This window comes from Cheilinus undulatus, linkage group 23 (assembly GCF_018320785.1).
Source record: "Cheilinus undulatus linkage group 23, ASM1832078v1, whole genome shotgun sequence".
NCBI lineage: Eukaryota > Metazoa > Chordata > Actinopteri > Labriformes > Labridae > Cheilinus > Cheilinus undulatus.
In genome coordinates this window covers 31,238,681-31,259,940 of record NC_054887.1, presented here as the reverse complement: position 1 = coordinate 31,259,940, position 21,260 = coordinate 31,238,681, and the positions used below count along the sequence as shown (strand labels likewise).

General features: G+C 39.4%; 1 protein-coding gene across 2 annotated transcripts in view; it reads left to right on the top strand.

The window, feature by feature from the left end:
• Positions 1 to 21,260, top strand: part of ptprr (protein tyrosine phosphatase receptor type R) — a 49,447-nt gene that overhangs the window by 12,339 nt on the left and 15,848 nt on the right. For both annotated transcript variants that reach the window (XM_041781296.1, XM_041781295.1), the window contains 6 exons: positions 17,511 to 17,624; positions 17,699 to 17,848; positions 18,503 to 18,610; positions 20,045 to 20,167; positions 20,522 to 20,643; positions 20,819 to 20,953. In XM_041781296.1, coding sequence (XP_041637230.1) covers positions 17,511 to 17,624; positions 17,699 to 17,848; positions 18,503 to 18,610; positions 20,045 to 20,167; positions 20,522 to 20,643; positions 20,819 to 20,953 — 752 coding nt within the window. The remainder of the gene's footprint in view (positions 1 to 17,510; positions 17,625 to 17,698; positions 17,849 to 18,502; positions 18,611 to 20,044; positions 20,168 to 20,521; positions 20,644 to 20,818; positions 20,954 to 21,260) is intronic.

Below are 21,260 nucleotides of genomic sequence, written 5' to 3'. Positions count from 1 at the left end.
TATTCCCATCCTTTTACAGGCCATCTCTTTTCTTCAATTCACCAATCACGTCAGGGCTAGTTTGTGTCTTTATTTAAAGGCTCAGGCTAGCTCCCAACAGAGTCTTCTGATTTAGTGGATTTGAATAGCATACTGAGAACTGTATAAAAGTTACGTAACTCCCATTTTAAGTTAATATTGCCGTTTTTCTTAACCTTGCGAAGCAGATGGATACGCCTGTTTCCGTGTTTCTCACTGGCAAATCCATATTGCAAACTCCTGTCTGAACCATTTTGGACCGGTTAAAAAGTGACAGGACCAATCAGTGACGAGGGGCAGTGCTTTGGGCGCGGCAGAGTAGTGACGTAAGCAAGCAGCAACAAAAGGCCGGTGCAGTTATGGTGGAAGACATTAGCGTGGATGCTGCTTATGTGCCAGTTTTATCAGAACTTCACTACATTTCTTAGGTAAAAGAAGAACAAAGAACAGCAGTGAGTTGTTTTTCTTTTCAAAAATATCAAAAGTCGTGTACTGACATGTCTATAGTCGCCATGGTTCGCATTATGCAGCTCTCTATGGAGTTTACTCCTTCGGTAGCGGCTACGTCACGCGTTTTGTTGCTCTGATTGGCACGCAAAGATGCGACAGACAGAACGTTCATCCAATCACCCTCCGAGTTTTTTTTCAAAGGCTATACCCTTTCCCAAACACCGTCTATGGGAGGTTTACCAGATATATGTGTGAAACAAATCCATCTGGCATGCCAGGTTACATTTTTCTGACACTGTCAGGTGATTTAAACATGCTATTTTGAAGAGATGCAGGGTTAAATTGCCAAGTGCTGCAGCTCCACGTAGTGGTCAATGGTAGCTGCCCCTGTCCTAAACTCTTCTGCACTACTCCAGGATATTATGGCCCTAGAAATAACAGTGTAAAGGCTGATTAACAGCATGTTAAGGTAGTCTTTTGTGGAAATAGTTTCAGCAAAAACTGCTGGTTTCATTGGAATTGTACGGAGAATTTAACATCTGTTCCCCGAGGTAACATCTATCAGATGATGAGAGACGATGGTTGCTGAAGGGTTCTGAGATTAAGAGTTTGTCAGCATCAATTAGCTGTTGACAAGCAGAGCCTCTGCATCTTCTCTTATTTCAATCACTAAGAATCTTGCTGTTTAAACTGCAGAATTTTCCTCTTTATAAGGTCTGATTCCTGGATGTTAGAGATTATTCATAGGAAAATGATTCAGATGACATATTACCTGCATATCTGCATGTTTTAGCTCTGAAGTCTTGTTGCCAAGACTCCCACGATCCTTTGCAAAATCAGAGCATTTGTTTCAGCATATCCAGAGTTAGTGGAGAGAAAATCTGGAGATGTTGAAACCAGCAGACAGGCTTGTAAACGCTCCTTACCTGTCGGTTTGTTTGTGGTTTAGTTGTTTGGAACAGTCGGGGCACCGGGGTCCTTAAAGTTGGATTAAGGTTACTCTGCACAGCGCCTGCTAAATAAAACACTCTCTCTACACACGCACTCTCCCTGAGAGTGCTATGAAACATTCATACCAAGTCTAAATTTGTGACATAGTAAATGTAATATTTATTTTCAGGTTACCTGAATGTGCAGTGGCTTTTTTTGGTAGTAAAATAAACTCTTCAGTTATTTAAAGAGTCTATAAAGATGACTACCAAATAAAGAAATGTACCATTTTTTACTCAGCAGGTTTAATGAAGAAGCATCATTCAGAATCAGCTAGAACTACTTTCTCTTTGTGATTATTTTGAGATCCTCTAACAGCTCTTATCACACTATGACTCAACGTTTTCAGCCTCTTTTTTTCCTCATTTCTGCTTTTATCAATGGAAAACCGCTCTGAGGCTAAACGCCGCGTTACGTAACTCTCCTCTGTGTTAATTGACTTCCTGGAAGTGTGGTCACATGACCTGTCCCCGCAGGCTGCTGCCGTTCCATCAAATCTCCATGATGACTGGTGGATAATGGATGGATGCAATAAAGGACATGTATGTCAGGAAAAAGCCTTGAAATGTAATGAGAGAAAACCTGAAATACAAGATTGAAAAAGTTGTCTGATTTTTATGCATATATATTATCTACATTTAAAGACTTTATTGAGACAAATCCAACATTTTTTTACCTTATTTTGTGCAGACATGTTTCTAATAAGGCCATGAAGACCTTCTACATATGGAAGCTAAAATAGTTTTAACAAATCCTGCAAAAAACCTTTGGTATAAATAACCTTCAAAAGCAGCAGAAATTTAATTTACAGATATAGCTAAGCAGAGAGATTAAAAGGACAGAAATGTGTAGTTCCTCTTCTCTAAAAGCCTCTGATAATTTGAAATGCAATCTTAATTGTTGTACTTTCCCTGTTATGCTTTCAGATGTGTTTTAAGTGTTTTTTTGGGGGGGAGGTTTTGTTCAGCTGCCTCCTTGTCCAGGCCACACTTAAAAAAGAGATTTTAAACTCAGTGGAACTTCCTGGGAAATGAAGGCAAAGAATGAATTCATATATCTTGTTTTACTCCATGTTACTGTGGAAATCAGCAGTTGTTGGGTGTTTTCTCAAGATCATGCCTTAATCCCGTTATCCTGTGATAACAAAGCTGTTAAAAAATGCATCCATACATTTCCTCCCAGGATTGGGCTGTGTTTATTTTGCCAAACCCTCCCCAAATGTTCCCTGGGGTATACAGTATTTAGAGCATAGAGTATAGTTTAAAAAATCACATTTTACAAGCACTTTTTGGTATGCATGTGCAAGCACAGTGAGCAGAGCATGCACCTCTACAAGTGCTTCATTCAATCCTTTAACAAAATGCTTAAACACAATGTTTATAAGGCGACATTTACAGGAGCGCTGGAAGGGATATATTGTTGAAGCTTTTAACACTTCACAGGTAAACTGAGACACATCTGGACTCTTCCTATACTATAGTCTTTCTATATGGCACATACATGCTCTCTTTTCCTCCCTTCCCCCAGAGGTAAAATAAGAAATAATAATCCAAAACTATTATCAGAGGATCTGGGAATGTGCAGTAATGTTCAGAATTGGAATCAGGTTTAATTGCCAAGTACATTTTTACAAAATAAGTTGTTTGGTGCAAAATAAAAAACAAAGAGGAAGGATAAAAAAAACTAAGAGGATATTAGGAATGAAATAGTATAGACAAAGGAAATAGACTCTGATAGATTGTTATAGAACAAAACATAGTTGCAAAGTAAAAATATAACTGTGTACAATGGTGCAAAAGTAGAAACTCTATGCATGTGCAGGTTTACTAGTGCATAGTTTACAGTGCATTTTTCTAAATGATTACAGCACACATCGTGTGTAGTTTTAAAACTAGAGGTTAGAAATGTTCAGAATCTGACACCAGTATCAGAAATACATCAGATACTGCTTACAATGCAGGTTTTGGTATTGGCGAGTACACAAGTTTATTCACTGATTCGATACGTTTGGTTTAACTTTATATTTTGCTTCGTTTAGCGATGCTAAATGTTAGCACCGTAAACCGTAAATCAATTCTTCTTTGCTGCCGGAAAGCACCGCATTCACGCGCTACCGTGTGAAGAGCAGTGAAGAAGAACCAAGGACCGACTGTAGCAGCAAGGTTTGGCGGCTGTGTGACAGTTTTTCTCTGAATGTGATCGTTAAAATGCCTTCCAGACCAGGGCTGTTGTAAACAACAAGAAGTGACACAGTTTATCAAAAGTTAAATAACTTTTGGGGTTCAGTTAGAGTCTGTAGGGAGAGGGCCAGAGTACTGTTCCTTAGTCTGACAGCAGAGGGGAGGAAAGTGTTCTTATGGTGGGAGGTTTTGGTGGAGATTGCCTCAAAAAGTCCATGTCCGGGCTGACAGAGGACCAGCATGCCTCAGAGTCCTGGAGGCCTAAAGGTCATGCAGTCAGTCACCCTCTCTGCAGAGTGGATGATACGCTGCAGTCTGTTGGCTGCAGTGTACCAGGCGGTTATCGAGAAGTTAAGGCTGGACTCAGCAGAAGTGCACCATTGTCCTCTGTTGATTTTTGATGAGGGAGCTGATGTTGAGTTTCCAAGCGAAGATTAGGGTCCACAGTGGAGACTGTGAGCTTTTAAACAAGTAAAAATGATCCTTTAATATTATTCATATCCATGCGCATCAATGGCGAGCTCCATTCAGCTGCAGGTTAACTTTACAGGAAGCTTATAAAAGTTACCTAAGCACCCAAAATAACCACCAAGCATCGATTAACTTCATCTGCATTTGACATTAAAAGAGGTTAAGATAAGCTTAAACATTTAAAAACATTTTTATGGTTTTGATGTGTCTTATGTTGCTTTTGCAGCATGTATGGTTATTATCATGATGGTAATTAAAGCAATACTGTGGATATATTTAAATATTCTAATGTGTAGTATAACCATATCACCACCCATTCCTAGCTTCTATAATAAATCACATTTTAAATACGTTTATTTTGTCCTTTCTCATTGTGTTTTGATCCATCTAAGGTCCAAAGTGAAACCTTGCATCATATCTGCAGTGCAGCTAAGCTAATGCACAGTTACCTTTTTATTTATCAGACTATTTGCACTTTAAAGCCTGTTGTTTAGGCTCGATTCTCATGTATGTACTTGTTGCTCCTTGGGAAGTTCTGCTCTGTTGAACAAAGGAAGTAAAAGCATGTCGCTGGCTGAATAAGGATGACATTTATGCTTCTTTATCAGGTTATGCTGCCCCCTGTAGGAGGTCCCAGCACACTACAGAGCTAAGTAGACTGACAACTGCTAAACCAGCTAAAACACTGAATATGATCACTATGAGCAGCAAAATAAACAAGACCAAGGCATCAATATCATATCATATTGTGTAGTATTGAATCTAAACGTTACATAAACCAGTGATTCTGGTGTTTGTTGAACATCCGATCAGTGAAGGAAGCATGGAGAGACGGAGGCTGAGAGGCAGAGAGGTTGTGTAAGTCCCAGATGGAGCCCAGTCACCTCATATCTCTGCATCACAGCCTGAAGACATCACAGCGTGTGTGTCAGTGCATGTGTGTGTGTGCTTGGCCTTTGCTCCCCTGCGAGGTTCTCTCAGCACGTGCAGGCTGGTTGTCACACAAACTTGGCTGTGGCGAAGCAGGAAAAAACTGAATGTGTCTGTTAGTGAAGCTGAAAAGCTGCTGAATTAAATCCAGTTTTGACTTCCTGTCTCAGAGTCTGCTGTGAAACAGGGACTCATCATCTGTGTGAAGGTTGTTGGGTCGTCACAGTATCAGAATTAAATCTGTGATACTATTCAAGAGAATAATCAGAAGAAAAATAAGTAAAATAACCTGAAAACCTGTTTGATAGCAGAAGAACAAAAATTCTAGGCACCCAGCATCAGCTAATTTATTGTTTGCAATCAAAAAAGTCTAAATTACAGCAATGCATTTGCAAAGCCAAAGTATGAAAATGTTGCCAACATACTTTTGCATTTCAGACAATTTTCAGGAGTTTACCTGGAACTTTTAATGATTTTAACTCTTGTTAGGGGAATGCTTCTGTTCTTTTTCAGTTTTCAGTCATTCAGTTTGAAGATGGTGTTGTTTTGAGGTTGAAAAGGTATCAAACATTCAACATTTTAAAATAAAATGAAGGTTAAAGCTATGCTAAGCTTGAGCTGCAGGTTTTAATCTTTGTTTAGACATTTTTATTTGAGCCTTTGGATCAGGGGTGTTGAACTCATTCACAGAGGGGGCCGGATTCTGAATTTAGGTCTAACCTGAGGGCCCAACAGGGTCAACATTTACCCATAAACTGTCAACCTCATTTTCACAAGTGATGAATTATGGGAAAAAAAATCTGAAACTGATGTTTATGAGATTTAAAACAGTCAAAAACATAAGTTTAAAGGCTCAAAATCTCAGATAAAAAGTCAAACTTATTTGTTAAAAAGGGCAAAACACAAAATTCAAAGACAAAATGATTTAAAAGCAATTATATGAGGAAAAAGTTTGAAATTGTGAGTTTTACAGGTCAAGTTCTGAGTTCAAATTAGAAATTTTGAATTTAAAAGGTCAAAAATAAGCCAGAAATGTAAAATCACGTGTTTAATAATGAGTTAAAAGGTAAAAGTATAAGTAAAAAATTGAAATTATAAGTTCAAAAGGTCAAAATAATGTGATAAAATTTAAAATCACGAGTTTTAAAGGTCAAAATATAAGATTAGAATGTAAAGGGCTTAAAAGGTCAAAATATCAAATAAAATTTGAAATTGTGAGTCTAAAATTCAATGTTAGATGTTTAAAAGGTGAAAACATGAGATAAAACTGTAAATAATGGGTTAAAAATGCCAAGACATGCCTTAAAATCTAAAATTGTGAATATAAAAGGTAAAAATAAAAGATAGAATTTGAAATCATAAGTTTATAAGGTCAAAATTATGTGATAAAATTCAAAATCATGAGTTTTAATGGTCAAAATATGAGATTTAATTAAAAAACCAGAAAAGCACTGGGAGAGCGCAGACCTCCACCATTAGCCCTATCTCCAAATAGTAACGAATCATTAAAAAAATTCCTGGATCCAGATGGTGATCCAGATCTCTGCCAAAATCTAATCAGTTCTTCCTTAGGCCATTTCTGACATTTCCTGAAAATTTCATCAAAATCTGTCCATAACTTTTTGAATTATGTTGCTAACAATTTAACAATCTAACTAACAAACTAACTAACGAACAAACTAACTAACAAACTCTGCCGATCACATAACCCCCTAGGCTGAGGTAATGAGTTACGAGGTCAATATATAAGACAACATTATAATGTAATGGGCTTAAAAGGTCAAAATATGAAATTAAATTTGAAATTGTGAGTCTAAAATTTAATGTTAGAAGTTTAAAAGGTGGAAACATGAGATAAAACTGTAAATAATGGGTTAAAAATGCCAAGACATGCCTTAAAATCTAAAACTGTGAATATTAAAGGTCAAAATGTGAGATAAAATGTCAAAATCACAAGTTTAATTCGTAACTGTGTGTTGCAAAATTGGAAATGTTAAATGAAAACAAAAATAAATTTATTTTCCATATCCTGACTTTTATCTAACTATTTTTACGTTTTCTATTTTGTATGCCTGAACAAGGATATATTGAATCAATATGATTAACTTTACATTTTTATACTGGGGGAAACCAGCAGACCTCATAACTGAGGGCCAGTTCTAATAAAAAATGTGATACGATCTTGTGGGACAATTTTAACTGTGCTACTGGCCAGATTTGGCCCCCAGGCCTTGAGTTTGACACCCCTGCTTTAGATGTCAGTTTTTTCCCCTCATAATTTCTAGGTTTTATTTTTAAAGCTACAAGAGCAAAATAAATTCACAGTATGCGGGGTCAGTGTGTTCAAGTTCATATTTCAGCCCACACACTGAAGAGAGAGCGTCAGTGTGTGTGAAGTGTTCAATAATTCATAGCGGCTGTCTGCGAGTGGGGGGAACTTTGACGCCACCTCAAACCCACGGAGGGAAACATGATTCATCCTGGGCTCTGTTTGCACTGAACCTTTTATCTGCTTCCTGTTTTAACACGCTACAGGAACGTTGACAAGCAGTTTTGAATTATTTTAGATAAAACATGCACCCCTCAGATGTAGGCAGTACTGAAGCTAACTGGCTTCCTCTTAGCTGGAGGCTGGTGTGTGAACCAGAGATTGAAAGTCTCGCACTCAGGGTGCTCTGTGGAAGGATGGACGCCATTCTCCTAGGTTAAAGTTATCATAATGTCATGAAACAACTATTTTATGGTGGAAAAGTCACAGATTGTTGCTTTAAATAAATACAACACATAGGCCATAATAGCCAAAAACACACAAAAGAATTCAGCACCCTTATAAAGCCAAAGACCATTTCCATTGCAGACTTCTAATAAATATTGTATTACAAATAGCAGTGATTCAGCTATCTGCTCATGCCTATTATAATCACATTTGTGTGTTTTGCAACATTGAAAGTTGATCTAATTTGGCTTTATCGCAGCAATTTCCTGCCACAAAGTGCCTCTGGCTGCTGTAACCGAGTAAATTTGATGGCCTATGGATGTGTTTATCTTCAGACGATGCTGCGAGGAGGACGGGGATATTAATATGAAATTAATTCTGTCAAATTTTCCGCTCAGCCTTTAAGAAAAAAAAAAGAAAAAAAAAAGGTCTTCTGTCAGATTCTTTATTCTGCTCTGCTCTGAACCGGAGCCATTTCTTCTCAAAGGAACCAACACAAGCGTGAATAATCAACTAACCTCACGTCAACCCACTCATTCAGCTGTGTATGTGTGTGCATGATCTCATTGAGTTGGATGTTGCACGTGGTGCTCACGTTTTAGCCGTCAGCGCTCTGAGGGGAAGCTGCACGGCTAGCACGCTGCAGAAAATGACTCGCTCCTCTCGTGGCATCAGCGCTGCAGTTCATATTTTTAAATCAGTGCAGATAGTGAAAGGAGACTCTGCTGTTTGTCTTTTAAAATGACAGTGATTAAACGATAAACAGCAGAGTTTCCTTTTGATGACACACTGACCTTGAGCCATACTGTTTCTTCCTAGGAGCCATTCCTTCTTTAAAGCATTGTCTTTTTCAAGAGGCTATATGTTTGCTTTATACAAAGAAATTTTACTTTTTATACATAAATATGACCCTCAAACCTGAGCTAGTTGGGGTCTGAAAGGTTCAAGTGCTTTATTGATTTGATTAATTTATTAACTTCATGATAATAATAATAATAATAATAATAATTTTTATTAATTTCCCCATGAAATTGTGATCATCCAACTCTTAATGGCCCACAGTCTGAGGAATATTTAGCAACAGTTTGGGACAGGAATTGAATTATGTGAATGGAATACAAAGTTAATCAGCAAAGAAACATTTGGAATGTAATTTTTTTTTTATTTCAAGAGGATACATTGTTGAAATTAATCTAAAATATACAGAAAAAAATTGCAACTTGTTAGGCAAAATGTTTTACTGAATCAGCGATGGGAAATAGCATCCAGCTGTATTTTAGTGAGTAGTGGGCTGTTTGGCGGACAGCTGGCACTTATGGAAGCCCTAAACACTGTGATCTGAAATGACTTTATTTAAAGTTGTTGAAATAAGCCCAAAGTGTATAAGAAAAAAAAGAGTGGGAACTTTTTTGTCAAACTATTTTATTAAAACTACAATGGGGAATAAAGTAGCCAGCTGTAATGAAGTGAGTAGCGGGCTGTTTGGCTGACAGCTGGTGCCAGTTGAAAGTCCCGCACATTGTAATGTAATATTACTTTAAGTTGTTGAAATGATGAAAATGGATGAAAAGAAGCTGTAATTCAGTGAAGAGTGGGCTGGTTGGCTAACAAGTTAAATTACTCTAAAATACTATTTAAATTGATACATTGTTGAAATAAATGTAAAATCTACTGAAAAAAACAGTTACTAATTGAAACTTATTAGCCAAACTGTTTGTTAACTCAGTAGGAACAAGTTTATGGATGTAATTTAGTGAGTAGTGGGCTTTTTAGCTGACAAATGGCCCTACTGGAAAGCCCGGCACACTAATCTAAAATGGCTTTATTTTAAGTTGTTGAAATAAATCTAAAATGTACAGGAAAAGTGTTGCAACTTGTGAATAAAACTTTGATCTTTTTGAGTCAACAGTGGAAAAAAGTATCTGTAGTGTAGTGAGAAGTAGCTGGCTGTTTAGCTGACAGCTGGTTTAAATGGAAAGCCATGCATTTGTAATCTGACATTATTTTTTTATGTTTACATATTGTTATGTTACAAATTTAGAATGTAGAGAGTAATTGCACGTTGTTAGTCAAACCATTTTATTAAAAAGAGCAATGGTGAAAAAAGTACACAACTGTGATTTCATGAGTAGTGGGCTGTTTGGCTGACAGCTGGCAAGGTAACTTCTTTATACAGCAGTATTCATATGCAAGCAATTCAAAATGCTCTGCAGACTTAAAATACATCAACAACATGTGGTTTAAAAAAAAAGCATTAAAAGTATTTAAAAATGGCAAATATACATTGAAATAACACATAAAATATGAGGTCAGAATTAAAGGAAAATGACAAAAGAAACAATTAAAGAAAATATGATAAATTAATTAAGAGCAGGAAAGCCCTGCATGCATTTCACTTGCTCTGTAATTCCAAGTTTATACAAAAATGCATCACACCATTAAATAAATCAGATTTCCACCAATCACAGTACAACAGGAGCCACCTCAGCCCCATGGCGCTGCCACTGCCCCCCTCTTGTAAACCTCATAAAGGCTCAGTAGTTCTAGTTTATTATTTTTTCATTCACATACTCATGGTTTACCTCCGCTCTTCTCTCTTAGATCTGATTGGTCCAAATTGGATTCCCCCCTGCTCCTCCCTGGGGGCTATCAGCTAATTAGCAGTTATGGCTCTGACTGTGTGTGTGTTTGTGTGAGTGTGTGACATAAATAGCACCTGATCCTGACAGGAAGCGCAGCGGGTTAATGGCATTACCTGGACAACAGCCAATCAGGCTTGCAGGTTGAACTCGGGCCCCCTCTAAGCCAATCAGAGATCAGTGAATGACCAGATCAGGAAATGGAGCGAGAAGTCCCTGGGCTCTGACTGACAGGCGAGTGTGAGTGTGAGTGTGAGGGTTCATTGAGTGAAAAGCTTCCTGTAGTCGACGGGAGGATCAACAATGTTTACGAGTTCACCCGGTAAGGCTGTTCAGTCGTTTATTCTTCTTTCTATTGGCTCTATTTTTTTTTAGTTTGTTTATTTGTTGAATTTAAGACTTTTATTTTTATTTAATTGATTTCTTAGCCTGCCGGAGCATTGACCGGCGCTCTGATTGATTGGTTGCACTGCAATTCACATCAGAAATAATTCACAGAGGCTGCACCAGAAAGCTTGTAGATAATAAGCTCAGCATTTTAAGCATTTCTTCAGAGGAAAATTATGAAATAAGCTTTGTTTCAAACTCCATTCACTGGTTTCTATGGGAGGATTCACAGATGAAAATGAAATATAAGCATGCAAAAGATATATGAACCAGACTGTAGAGTAGAGTTATTTGTCAGTTATCCTTTCTCTTATCTTCATATTTTAATCAATTTAGGCCTTCAATCCCAGTCAGACACTCAGTCTAGACCACTGGTTCTTAACTGGTTTAGGTTCAGGACCCACCACCATCTCCCTAATGGAGAATCACAACCTGAATTTCCTACACCTTTCAACTATAATCAAATATTTTAAGTGAAAAATGGGGCAGATGGAGTTGAGGTAAACAAAAGATGCAATGGAACATAGAAATAGAGGCATTTCCTTTAAGATAAAGGGATATCAGGGATGTTTTGCAACAAAAAATGGTGAAATGGGAAGAAAAATCGACGAACTGGCAAAATAGTGCTAACTGAGAAAGAAAAGTAGGCAGATATTGGCAGAAATTGGTCTAACTGGCAAAATGGGCATATCAGATAATAAAAAGTGGTTATAATGGGAAAAATTGTGCAGAAAATGTGGTAAATTGGGGTAATTAGTGGCAATTATGGGTCAACAGAGGCAACATTTGGGTTATGTGGCAAGAGTTGGTTTAGAAATGGCAAAAACAGGCAAAAAAACAGTCGTGGAAAGGGTTTTAAATGGCAAAAATGTGTTAACATTTGTGGGAAAATGTAAATTCCTTTTCTTTAAAGCAGAATTAAAACAGGTCAAATGGCTGAAATAGGTTTAAAATGGCAAAAATTGGTGGAAAAGGTGGTTAAATGGTATTTTAAAAGTATAAGAAAATAGCAAAGAAGCAAAAATGTTATCAAAGTGAACAAAAAGAGGAAACAAGTTGCAAAAATAGGCACATAAATGCTAAAAGGGGGTTAAAAAGGGGCAGAAGTGGGTTGAAGATGGCTAAAATGGGTTAAATGAGGCAGAACAATAGGCAGAAATTGGCAAATATGGGCATATACATGGTAAAGGGAGTTAAATTGGGCAAAAATGAGCATAAAAGTTGTTGAAAAGGAGTAAATAATGGGTTAACAGGTGCAACAACAGGTGGTACTAGGCAAGAGTTGGTTAAAAGTGACTTAAACAGGAAGAAAAAAGTGCTGATAAGAGTTTTAAATGGACAAAAAAATGATGCAGCGCAGGGGTTAGCACTGTTGCCTCACAGCAAGAAGGTTCCTGGTTTCCTTCCTACCTGTGTGGAGTTTGCATGTTCTTCCCGTGCATATGTTGATTCTCTCCAGGTACTCCAGATTCCTCCCACCGTCAGTGACGTGCTCGTTAGGTTAATTGGTGACTCTAAATTGGCCGTTTGAGTGTGAGCATGCCTGGTTGTCTGTCTCTATACATCAGCCCTGTGATTGACTGGTGACCAGTCCAGGGTGTACCCCGCCTCTCAACCAATGACAGCTGGGATAGGCTCCACCCCCCCATGACCCCGAACGGGATAAATGGTATAGAAAATGGATGGATGGATGGGTTTAAAGTAGCAAAAATGTGTTAAAATTGGTTGGAAAAGGTGATGAAAATGACTGAATTGGGTCTTACATGTGCAAAAACTGATGAAAAGTGGCAAATAACATTGGTGAAATTGGGTGGGAAAAGCTGTGAAAAAGTGGCACAAATAAATACGTTCAACATTAGAAACCATTAACAGTTTGACAAACTTTTCAGTGACCCCCTCTCAATGTCCCCTGACCCCAAAGGGGGTCCGAACCCCCAGGTTGAGAACCACTGGGTTAGTCCACAGGTTGCATGGTGGAAATCAGACTGTGATGGTCCATGTGGACTAGTAGGGCCTTTATGGGCCTCCAGGTCAGCCGGGTTTCGACCAGGCCAGGGTTGATGTAGTGCGTATTTTTATTTTAAGATGATGCATAAAAATATTGTTACTGCAGTATTTTCTACAAAAAATTAGATTTAAAATTATCAATTTAAGAAATGTTCTCAAGAAATGGGCACTTCACGAATCAAAAGATGGTGGAAAACTTTACAATGTTACTTTATTTGGCTTTTTCAGTTTTCTGCTTGAATATTTAGAAACTCAAGCAGTCTTTTTCTTACTTTTTATGATCAGTATTATTGGATAACATAAGGCTGGTAAAACAATGAAAAAAAATGTTGGAATAATGCCATTTCAGATTTGTTTCTGTGTTTTATTTCCTCGGCGGTGAGTTTGTGTAGCAGAACAATCTGTAACCAGAGCAAACTGGTAATAACATCTGCTGTTTGTGTGTTTTAGTGTGTAGAGCCTGTCTGCCTGTGTTTTATTGTTCCTGATATTGAATTAAGTAGCAGCAGAACATGTTGTTTTTTTAGCCATTAGCAAACAACCACCCACAGCCGCACAGAGACACACACGGTGCAGCAGCAGTCTGTGTGTGTAGAAGCTGATGGATGGGAAGCCGCAGAGGTCAGACTTCATGTTTCTCTTCTTTTATTCTGATTAAAAAGAGCAGCTCAGTGTTCTGTGTGGAGAAAGAAACTAGTCATGTTTGTTTTTAAGCAGAGGCAGACTCCATTGATAAAAACGGCGATTTTAACTCACAGAACAGCGTGTTTGCTCTTCTGCTGCACTGATTGGTCAGTTTTTTTGTGTTGTTTTGCTGTGTGGGATGAAAACCGAGTCTTTGAAACACAACAGCAGCACCAGTGCAGACGGCAGAAGACCAGTGTCTGATATGTTCTGCAGAATCACTTGCTAAAACTCAGTTTTTGTGAATGGAGTCCGGTGGCTTTAGGAAGAAATGCAGCAGGAGTTTCCGGTTTGCAAAGTCGTCCTCCTTTTCAACAAACAGGTCTGTCTCTGACCCTGTTTACACCTGCATTAGCATCTATGCTGTGTATTTGGATGCCAGATGGCCATCCTTAATGGCTAGGATGCCTTATCTGGATTTGTTAGCTTGTGTAGATATCATCTGAATCTAACCCCTCCTCTACAAGGTTTATTTACTGTCTGGTACATCACCATTTCCTTTGTAAGAATGTTTAAGAGAGAAAAGCTGTTAAAAGGGCGCTACTAACCTCTTAGCTTGTGACTAATTCCCTCTAATAATTTTTATTTTTATTTTCATTGCCTGCAGCTGCAGACACCTAGCCGGGGGATTTCAGGTCCCCCTCAGCATCACCTTTACCTGTAGCCTAGATTGATGTGATTTTAGGTCGAGTTTGAGGTCAGGCAGTAATCTGGTAATTCCGTTTTCTAGGATATTTAAAAATAGCCATGGTATCCCTTTAAGTAGTCCCATGAAACTCGTATTTCAGGTGATGGCATTGTGTTATATGGTCTTCTCTAAGGTCAAAGTCAAACTGTACAGCTCATAGTACTGAAGTAAGCAGTATGTAAAAGTTTAAAATGCTTTTATTAAGCTTTATGGAGTCTATGGATGTGGACAGCCCAGTGTCCACTTGAGGCACATTTTCGTTGTCTCCTCCCTTTACTTTCATACCAGGAGCCCGGTCCTGGATTTGGGTACACTTGAGCCCAAAGTCTGGTTCATTTTGGTCAGTGTGAATGCAAACGAACTGCACCCAGGTACCGGGCTGGGCCCACTCGCAGAGGTGGTCTTGGGCGCGATTCAAGACCACTCTGAGACGGTTGGAATGAGGTGTGAATGCAACCACGCCCCGTTACAGGACAGAGAGTCGCATCAGCTGTATGACGACATTGTAAAAGCAAGGCTTCTCTCCCTGGGGCAGTTTGTTTAGTTTTTCTCAATAAACAGTGGAAATTGGAATCAAGTCAGCTATAAACATCATGGTGGCTGGATGGACTACTTTGCTTGCATAAAGGGGACATATTATGCAAAATACACTTCCTCTCTGAACTAGGGCTGGGTAATCAATTACAAATAAGATGCAATGTGGTATGCTGCAATTTTCAAAACGCAGGCACTGAAATTTGTCAAAAAACAGTTTGATACAGACTTTTCTTTTTTTTACTTCTCTACACTGTGGGTGTTTTTAACCTTCTTTTGCCCATGGCACACCTAGAATCCTAGAGGAATCAGCATTTCCAAAATGGAAACCTTCATTGTTAGGCTTCACAATTCCTCTTCTAAGATGAATGAGTGGTGTCACCAAGACTATGTCCATACAGTCAGTGGAAAACAGCTGTGATTACCCATCAACAGCTGTAACATGAAAGTCTGCTATCAGTAATGTGATAGCAGACTTTTCAAAAATGTTTTGGCCAAAGAAAGAGTGCAGCCTGACAAGATCCAGGTCATACGCCCGTCATTGTTTTTCTATTAAAGTGACTTTTACATACAGCAGTGGGTCAGTGGCGTAGTCCAGGTCCAAGCTGTTCTGTGCTTTTGTATTTCCCATCCCCTAATTCAGTTTTTGTTGACAATACCCATATAAAAAAATCACTGCTCCTTTTGTCTCTGTTCTGTAGCTGGAGAGAGATTCTTAAATAGTTAAAATATTAATGTGGTGTTCCCTGAGATGAGAGGCTTAGAAAAGGTGTGGACTTTCCTCTGGAGAAAAAATGGCGTCTTTAGCCCGTGTGTCTGACAACACCAGCCACACAAGCTAATCAAATATGAGCTGGTGTCTGTGAGCCCACAGGGGTCGTCTTCAAGCTGCGTTTCCTGTTGTTTTGGCTCCATGCGGACTCTGATTGCAGTAAAATCCAGGATGAGTCATTAGCCAGCGTCTCACCTGTCTGTGTATTGCTGCTGCTGAAAGCTGAGAGGCTGTGGGGAGAACCGGAGGGGGGAGTCAGACAGATGGGAGCAGAGAGAGAGATAAAATATCAGCAGAGATGATGGCGTGATTCGATCTGTTTGGAGACGAGGCTGAGAGACAAAAACACTGATGACTGACTGTCTCTGTCTTACAGGAGGCTGAACAATTTTAAACCTTGTCTGTTTTATTCTGAAATAATAGGATAGCATGTAAATCAAGAAAAGAAAAGTCAATGTTATAGAGCATGTGAGAGGATCTGACACGGTAAACAATGAGGTGCTAAACGTAGAAAATGATCCAAAACAACAAAACACAATACCGTACACGAGGATACGTTTCATAATGATACAGCAGGATTCAATACCTTCAATATAATATGATACAGCAGAATACAGCTAACTCTATATGGAACTACAGACATGTTTTCCAAAAAAGTTGGGACAGTGCCTATGACATTCTAAAGGTAACAGGTGATAGTACCATGATTGGGTAGAAATTAAAGGAGCATTCTTGAAAGGCTCCCTCATTTATTATCGATGATGGTCTGAGGTTCTCCTTTAGCGGCAAATGTCCAACAGTTTATGAACGTTCCTCAATGTTCGGTTACAAGGGAATTACGAGATTTCACCATATACTAAGGATGTTCTTGAGCAGCTATTTCCTTGATCAGCCAAATGTGCATTTAAATTTGTTTGACCGACTTTCTAAAGAGGAGAAACGGCTCAGAAAAAGTCATCACAGGGCTATTGTGTCTTTAGATTGGAGATGGGAATCAAGACCCGGTTCCAGTTGAGAACCAGTTCCAATAGGTTCAGTCAATCGACATCGTTAATGGTTCCCTCACCAATGTCTTACTCCCAGGCGCCTCGAAGAACACGGTCTTGCAAGAGGCAGTCAGCGAAGCAAGCAAGGACATAGACGAGGAAGTAAACATGGCAGACAGCTACAAAAACAGGTTAAGGTTATCTGGTTCAGTGTTCAGAGAAAAAGAAAGCAGTGAAAACTTATATTGTCTACTTTTTCCAAAAGAAAATTCACATGACGGAGTCAAAGTGGAACCTGTAAAGAATTAAATAAACAAGAAGAATGAATAATGGCAACGATAACATATACCTACATTGGGTATATGATGTAAGGCTGGTATGCTGAGTAGAGTGTGGCTAAAGTTAGCCGTTAGCTCTACCTGTCTTCATTTCTCTTAAGAGATTGATATCATGCTTAATGAATAATGTGGGGCATGGCCAGATATGAACATTAAAAAAAGTAATGTGACCTTTGACCCCCTGATGGCATTAGAAACTGTGATGGATATTACAATATGGGCTCAGAAACATTTAAGTAAAACCACTGTCAGTTAATACAACTAAGACTCTATTATGCAAAGTCAAACAACATCCTAAAGACCCCCACCCTGCTTCTCTCGGTCGAAGATCATCTGAGACGGACTGACCTGAAGTGGAAAAGTCTGTCGTTGTCTGAAGAGTCTACTTTTGTAGTTGTTTTTGGTAATAATTCCTGTTGAGTCCTTCTGGCTAAAAAAAGGAAAAGACCCACCCAGATCGTTACCAGCACAGTTCTATGATGGTGTGTGGGTGTATTAGTGCCATAGCATGGGTCACTTGCACATCCGTAGAGGCACTATTAACCCTATGAGGCACAGATGTGAGAGTTTGTCATTGCTGCAGCTTCTTTCTTATGAAACAGTCATGCCTACTGTGAAAACGCCCTGGACTGTCTCGGCTGGAGAGACATAAATGTCTGATTAGTGTTTAGAAAAGAGAAAATGTTTTAATAAACCTCTCTCTCCCTCTCTCTCTCTCAGTACCTGGCTGTGGACGTGCGAAGGCTGAACGTCAGTCTTCTTCGTTGGTTTCGAGAGGGTGTAGCTGCGGCGCTCGGCGTTCCTGCGGGACGCGTGCACATCAACCGCCTCAATGTGAGAGACTCACTTTAAAAACATCAACCCCTTCTGATTGATCGATATCTTAACTGATTCATTTTATTTTTCAGGAGAAGAAGAACGGCATCGAGCTCTTCGTGTCCTCTGATAGGCCGGGCGACTCGGAGCCCCGTCCCGCTGAAGAGGTCATCCAGTCACTGAACGTGAGAGTCCTCCACCGACACTTGGGACACTTCGGCATCACCGAGGTCTCCACCGAGGTGAGTGAGTGTGGCTGCCGCTCGGTCTCCTAGGTAACCACAGCTCGTTAAGCGGCCTAGTTAGTCCCCTTGGAGACGGGTGGTGAGGATGGATTGGGATTATTAGAGAGAGAGAGCGGCGCTGCTGAAAGTTTAATGGAAGTATTAAAGTCCCATCGCTCAGAGGGAGGAAGAGGAGAGCGGCTTCATGGATCACATTAATATTATTACAGCTGTGAGGGATGTGACAGCTCCTCTGAGATAATAACATCACTGAAACCAATCACAAACTCACAAACTGATTTTAAAGGAACAATACGCCAAAAATCTCAGGTTTCAATCTCGAATCCCCTGCAAATTAACACACTTTAAGCAGCTGTTGTTTGATAGTTTGTCTAACCAGAAGTAGACCAGCGATGGCTATGAGACACAGGAAGACAATCTTTTATTGGCTATTATTTATATGTGAAAATCCACAGAGAGCATGCTCAGATGTCCGCAAGTTTCTTCCCAAACAAAAGGAGATTGAACTATAGATTACTTACAAGCCACCATTGTACTTTGGCATAGATCGGATCACTCACTACAGCTAAGTCTTACAAGATAATCATTAGAACCTTAAAAAATAACATGTATAATCCATCTCACTTTACTAAATCTGTAATTTTTCTGCAGAAAAACGTGCTGCAGGGCGAGCAGAGGGATCATGTGTGGAGCAGAGAAGGTTTCTACGCCGTTGTCCTCTTCTTCACAGTCTTCATCATCGTCATCACCTGCTTGATGGTAAAAAATGCTGCAGCAAACACATGCATTAAAACACACCGGTGCACAGAAAACTTCTCAAAGCATGCAACCAACCTAAAGAAACATGCAACAGATGCATAGAAAACATTAGAAACAGAGGAAGTGCAGCTGAATCCAAAGTGTGAAAGTGATTCCCACATGCATGGATGCAAAATCTCTAAGCACATTTAATAAGCGCGTTACACATGACCTGCTTAGTTTGGCTTCCACCATTGCATTGTTGCAGTGTTCATATTTTCCTGCAAGAAATTCTGACCAATCAGAGAGTGTTTCAGTCTGTTTGTAAATGTCCTCATGTGAACACAGACGAATCGGAGAGCATTAAACAACCTTGTAACAGATTGGTTCATGATTGAGGCCGGAGAAAACAATCAATGGACTCTCCTCTACAAACACAAACAGATCAGCCTAATCACTACCATGATGCTGCTGAATCTAAATTAGTCACTTTGATTCGCTGCCAATCTGAGGCCACGGTCAGGAGAGTAGTTTACGTTTGGGTGAAAGTGAGGCCACACCTTTGTCCTAACTTCACTGTTTGATCCACCGTTTCCTCAGAATCAGGCCTAGTCAGAGATGTGCACACAGTAGATTAACAGGATGTAAAAGAAGGGAAAGAAAAGATACAGGCAAAGATGCAGGCACAGGAATTTTTTATTTATACTTTATATTTTAAAAGAAAAATGTTGACGGTAACATGAATGCACAGTTTTAGTTGCAGTGTTGCCTCTCATCCACAAGAGGGAGCCCTTGCACAAAAAACACAGTGCTGATTCAGTTTAATACATCTTTTTTACATCCTTTATTTAAACTGATCTCCAGCCTATTTTTAACTGTTTATTCCCTGTGCCTTCTTTCTGTTTGCATTCCTTCCCCCTGTCCTTCATTATTGAATTCTTACTGATTTAACTCAGTCCTATTAACTGTAAAAATATCAAAAACAAGGGTGTTATTCTGGGCATGGCTGTGTGTAATTGAGGAGATGATTGTTAAGCTTTGTGTTGGACTAAAAGGGGGCTCTAAGCCACTTAAACTAAATGAAGTGTTTTCCAACCACTCAGCTCCTCTGAAGCTCTATTTTCTCATTCAAACACGGTCGCTTCAGACTACAAAGAAGCCAAGAAAGCAAGGCAAGGCAGGACAGCTTTATTTATAGAGAACCATTCATAGAAACAGCAAGTCAAAGTGCTTTACATAGACATAAACAAGGCATAAGCAGGATCAAAAACATGACACAAAGCAAAAATGAGACTCTAAAATACACCAAGGAAACTATCCTCTGTAGAATTTGTTGAAACTTCAGTCAGGCAGGTAAAATTCTCCCAGCATCCTCCTAACCCAGACTTTAAGAGTCTGTAAACGTCTTAATTGTCATTTTATTCTTGCTGTTTTTGTGTCCTTTTTGTTCTGCAGGTTTTATACCGACTGAAGGAGAAGGTTCAGGTTTCCGACAGACAGCTGAAAGCCCCACCCCCTGACCTGCACCTGACCCCAGCTGTCCTTCAAGACTCCGCCCAGAAGTCTAAGGGCACCAAGGTGAGAACCAAATCTTCAGAAACTTCAGGGCGCTGATGGGCGAAAAACTGCAGTTCCTCAGGAGTCCACTAGAGGGCTGTCACAAAAATAAAGGAACCTGCATTAGGACCTGTTTACTTACTAGTCTACAATTACAGTAGAAATAAAAACATTTATGCCCTGATTTTATAGACTCTTATATCTTTTATGAGTTGTTTTATTATAAAGGTGTTGAATTTTAACACCTTTTTCAGCATATTCTGGTATTTCATAGATCAAGCAAAATTAATAATGAATTGAAAACCAGTAAAATTAAAATAGAATTGTAAATACTTAAATGGCACAATGAAATTTAGTATCAAATCTGTTTTCCAGGTTTTGACGTCAGGAAGCATGGTCCAAGCTGAGCTCCCTCCAACTGTTGCCACGCCCATTCCCCTGCAGCAGCCAATCATAGCCTGCCGCCGCCTTGCTCCTCCTGTTGTCCCTCTACCAAGGTTAGTCAGTTACGAGTTCAAACTCCCCCAAATCCCAAGAAAACTGGGGATTTTCTGCCTTAGTCAAATGTTTTTTATGTGCTTATAAAAATGAGGATCGAACCACACTTGGTGTTTATCCTGATATTTAAATTTTTGAAAATTAAAGATGTTTCCACTGTGCTTTTCCTCCCAGCCCCGCCCCTGTACCTGTCTTCAGCAGCAACGACCACACACCCCTCGTAAGCGTTGCTCCGGTGACAGCCAATAACGAGCTTAAGCCCTGCCCCTCCCCTTTCAGGATGAAACCTGCTGCAGGACTGCAAGAAAGGTAACTCACCTTCATTTAGTTCCTTCCCTCTGCACATCAGTTTGGCTCATAAAGAACAAGTCGATATTTTGCTTTCAAAATATGCTTAACCTTCAAAATAATCAGCTGTGAAGTAGGAATGTGCAATGAAGCAGTCAAAAGACTAGTAAGAATCAGCAGACCAATCTATAGCAGGGTTTTTTCCTGGCTAAAATTGAAGTAGAGAGGTTTCTGATGTTGAGCACTCCGGCCTTTTTAGGGGGGGTCTTCCTCTTTGGCAGCTTTGGCTGATACAACGGCGCCACATTGGCATAGTACCTCAGATTGC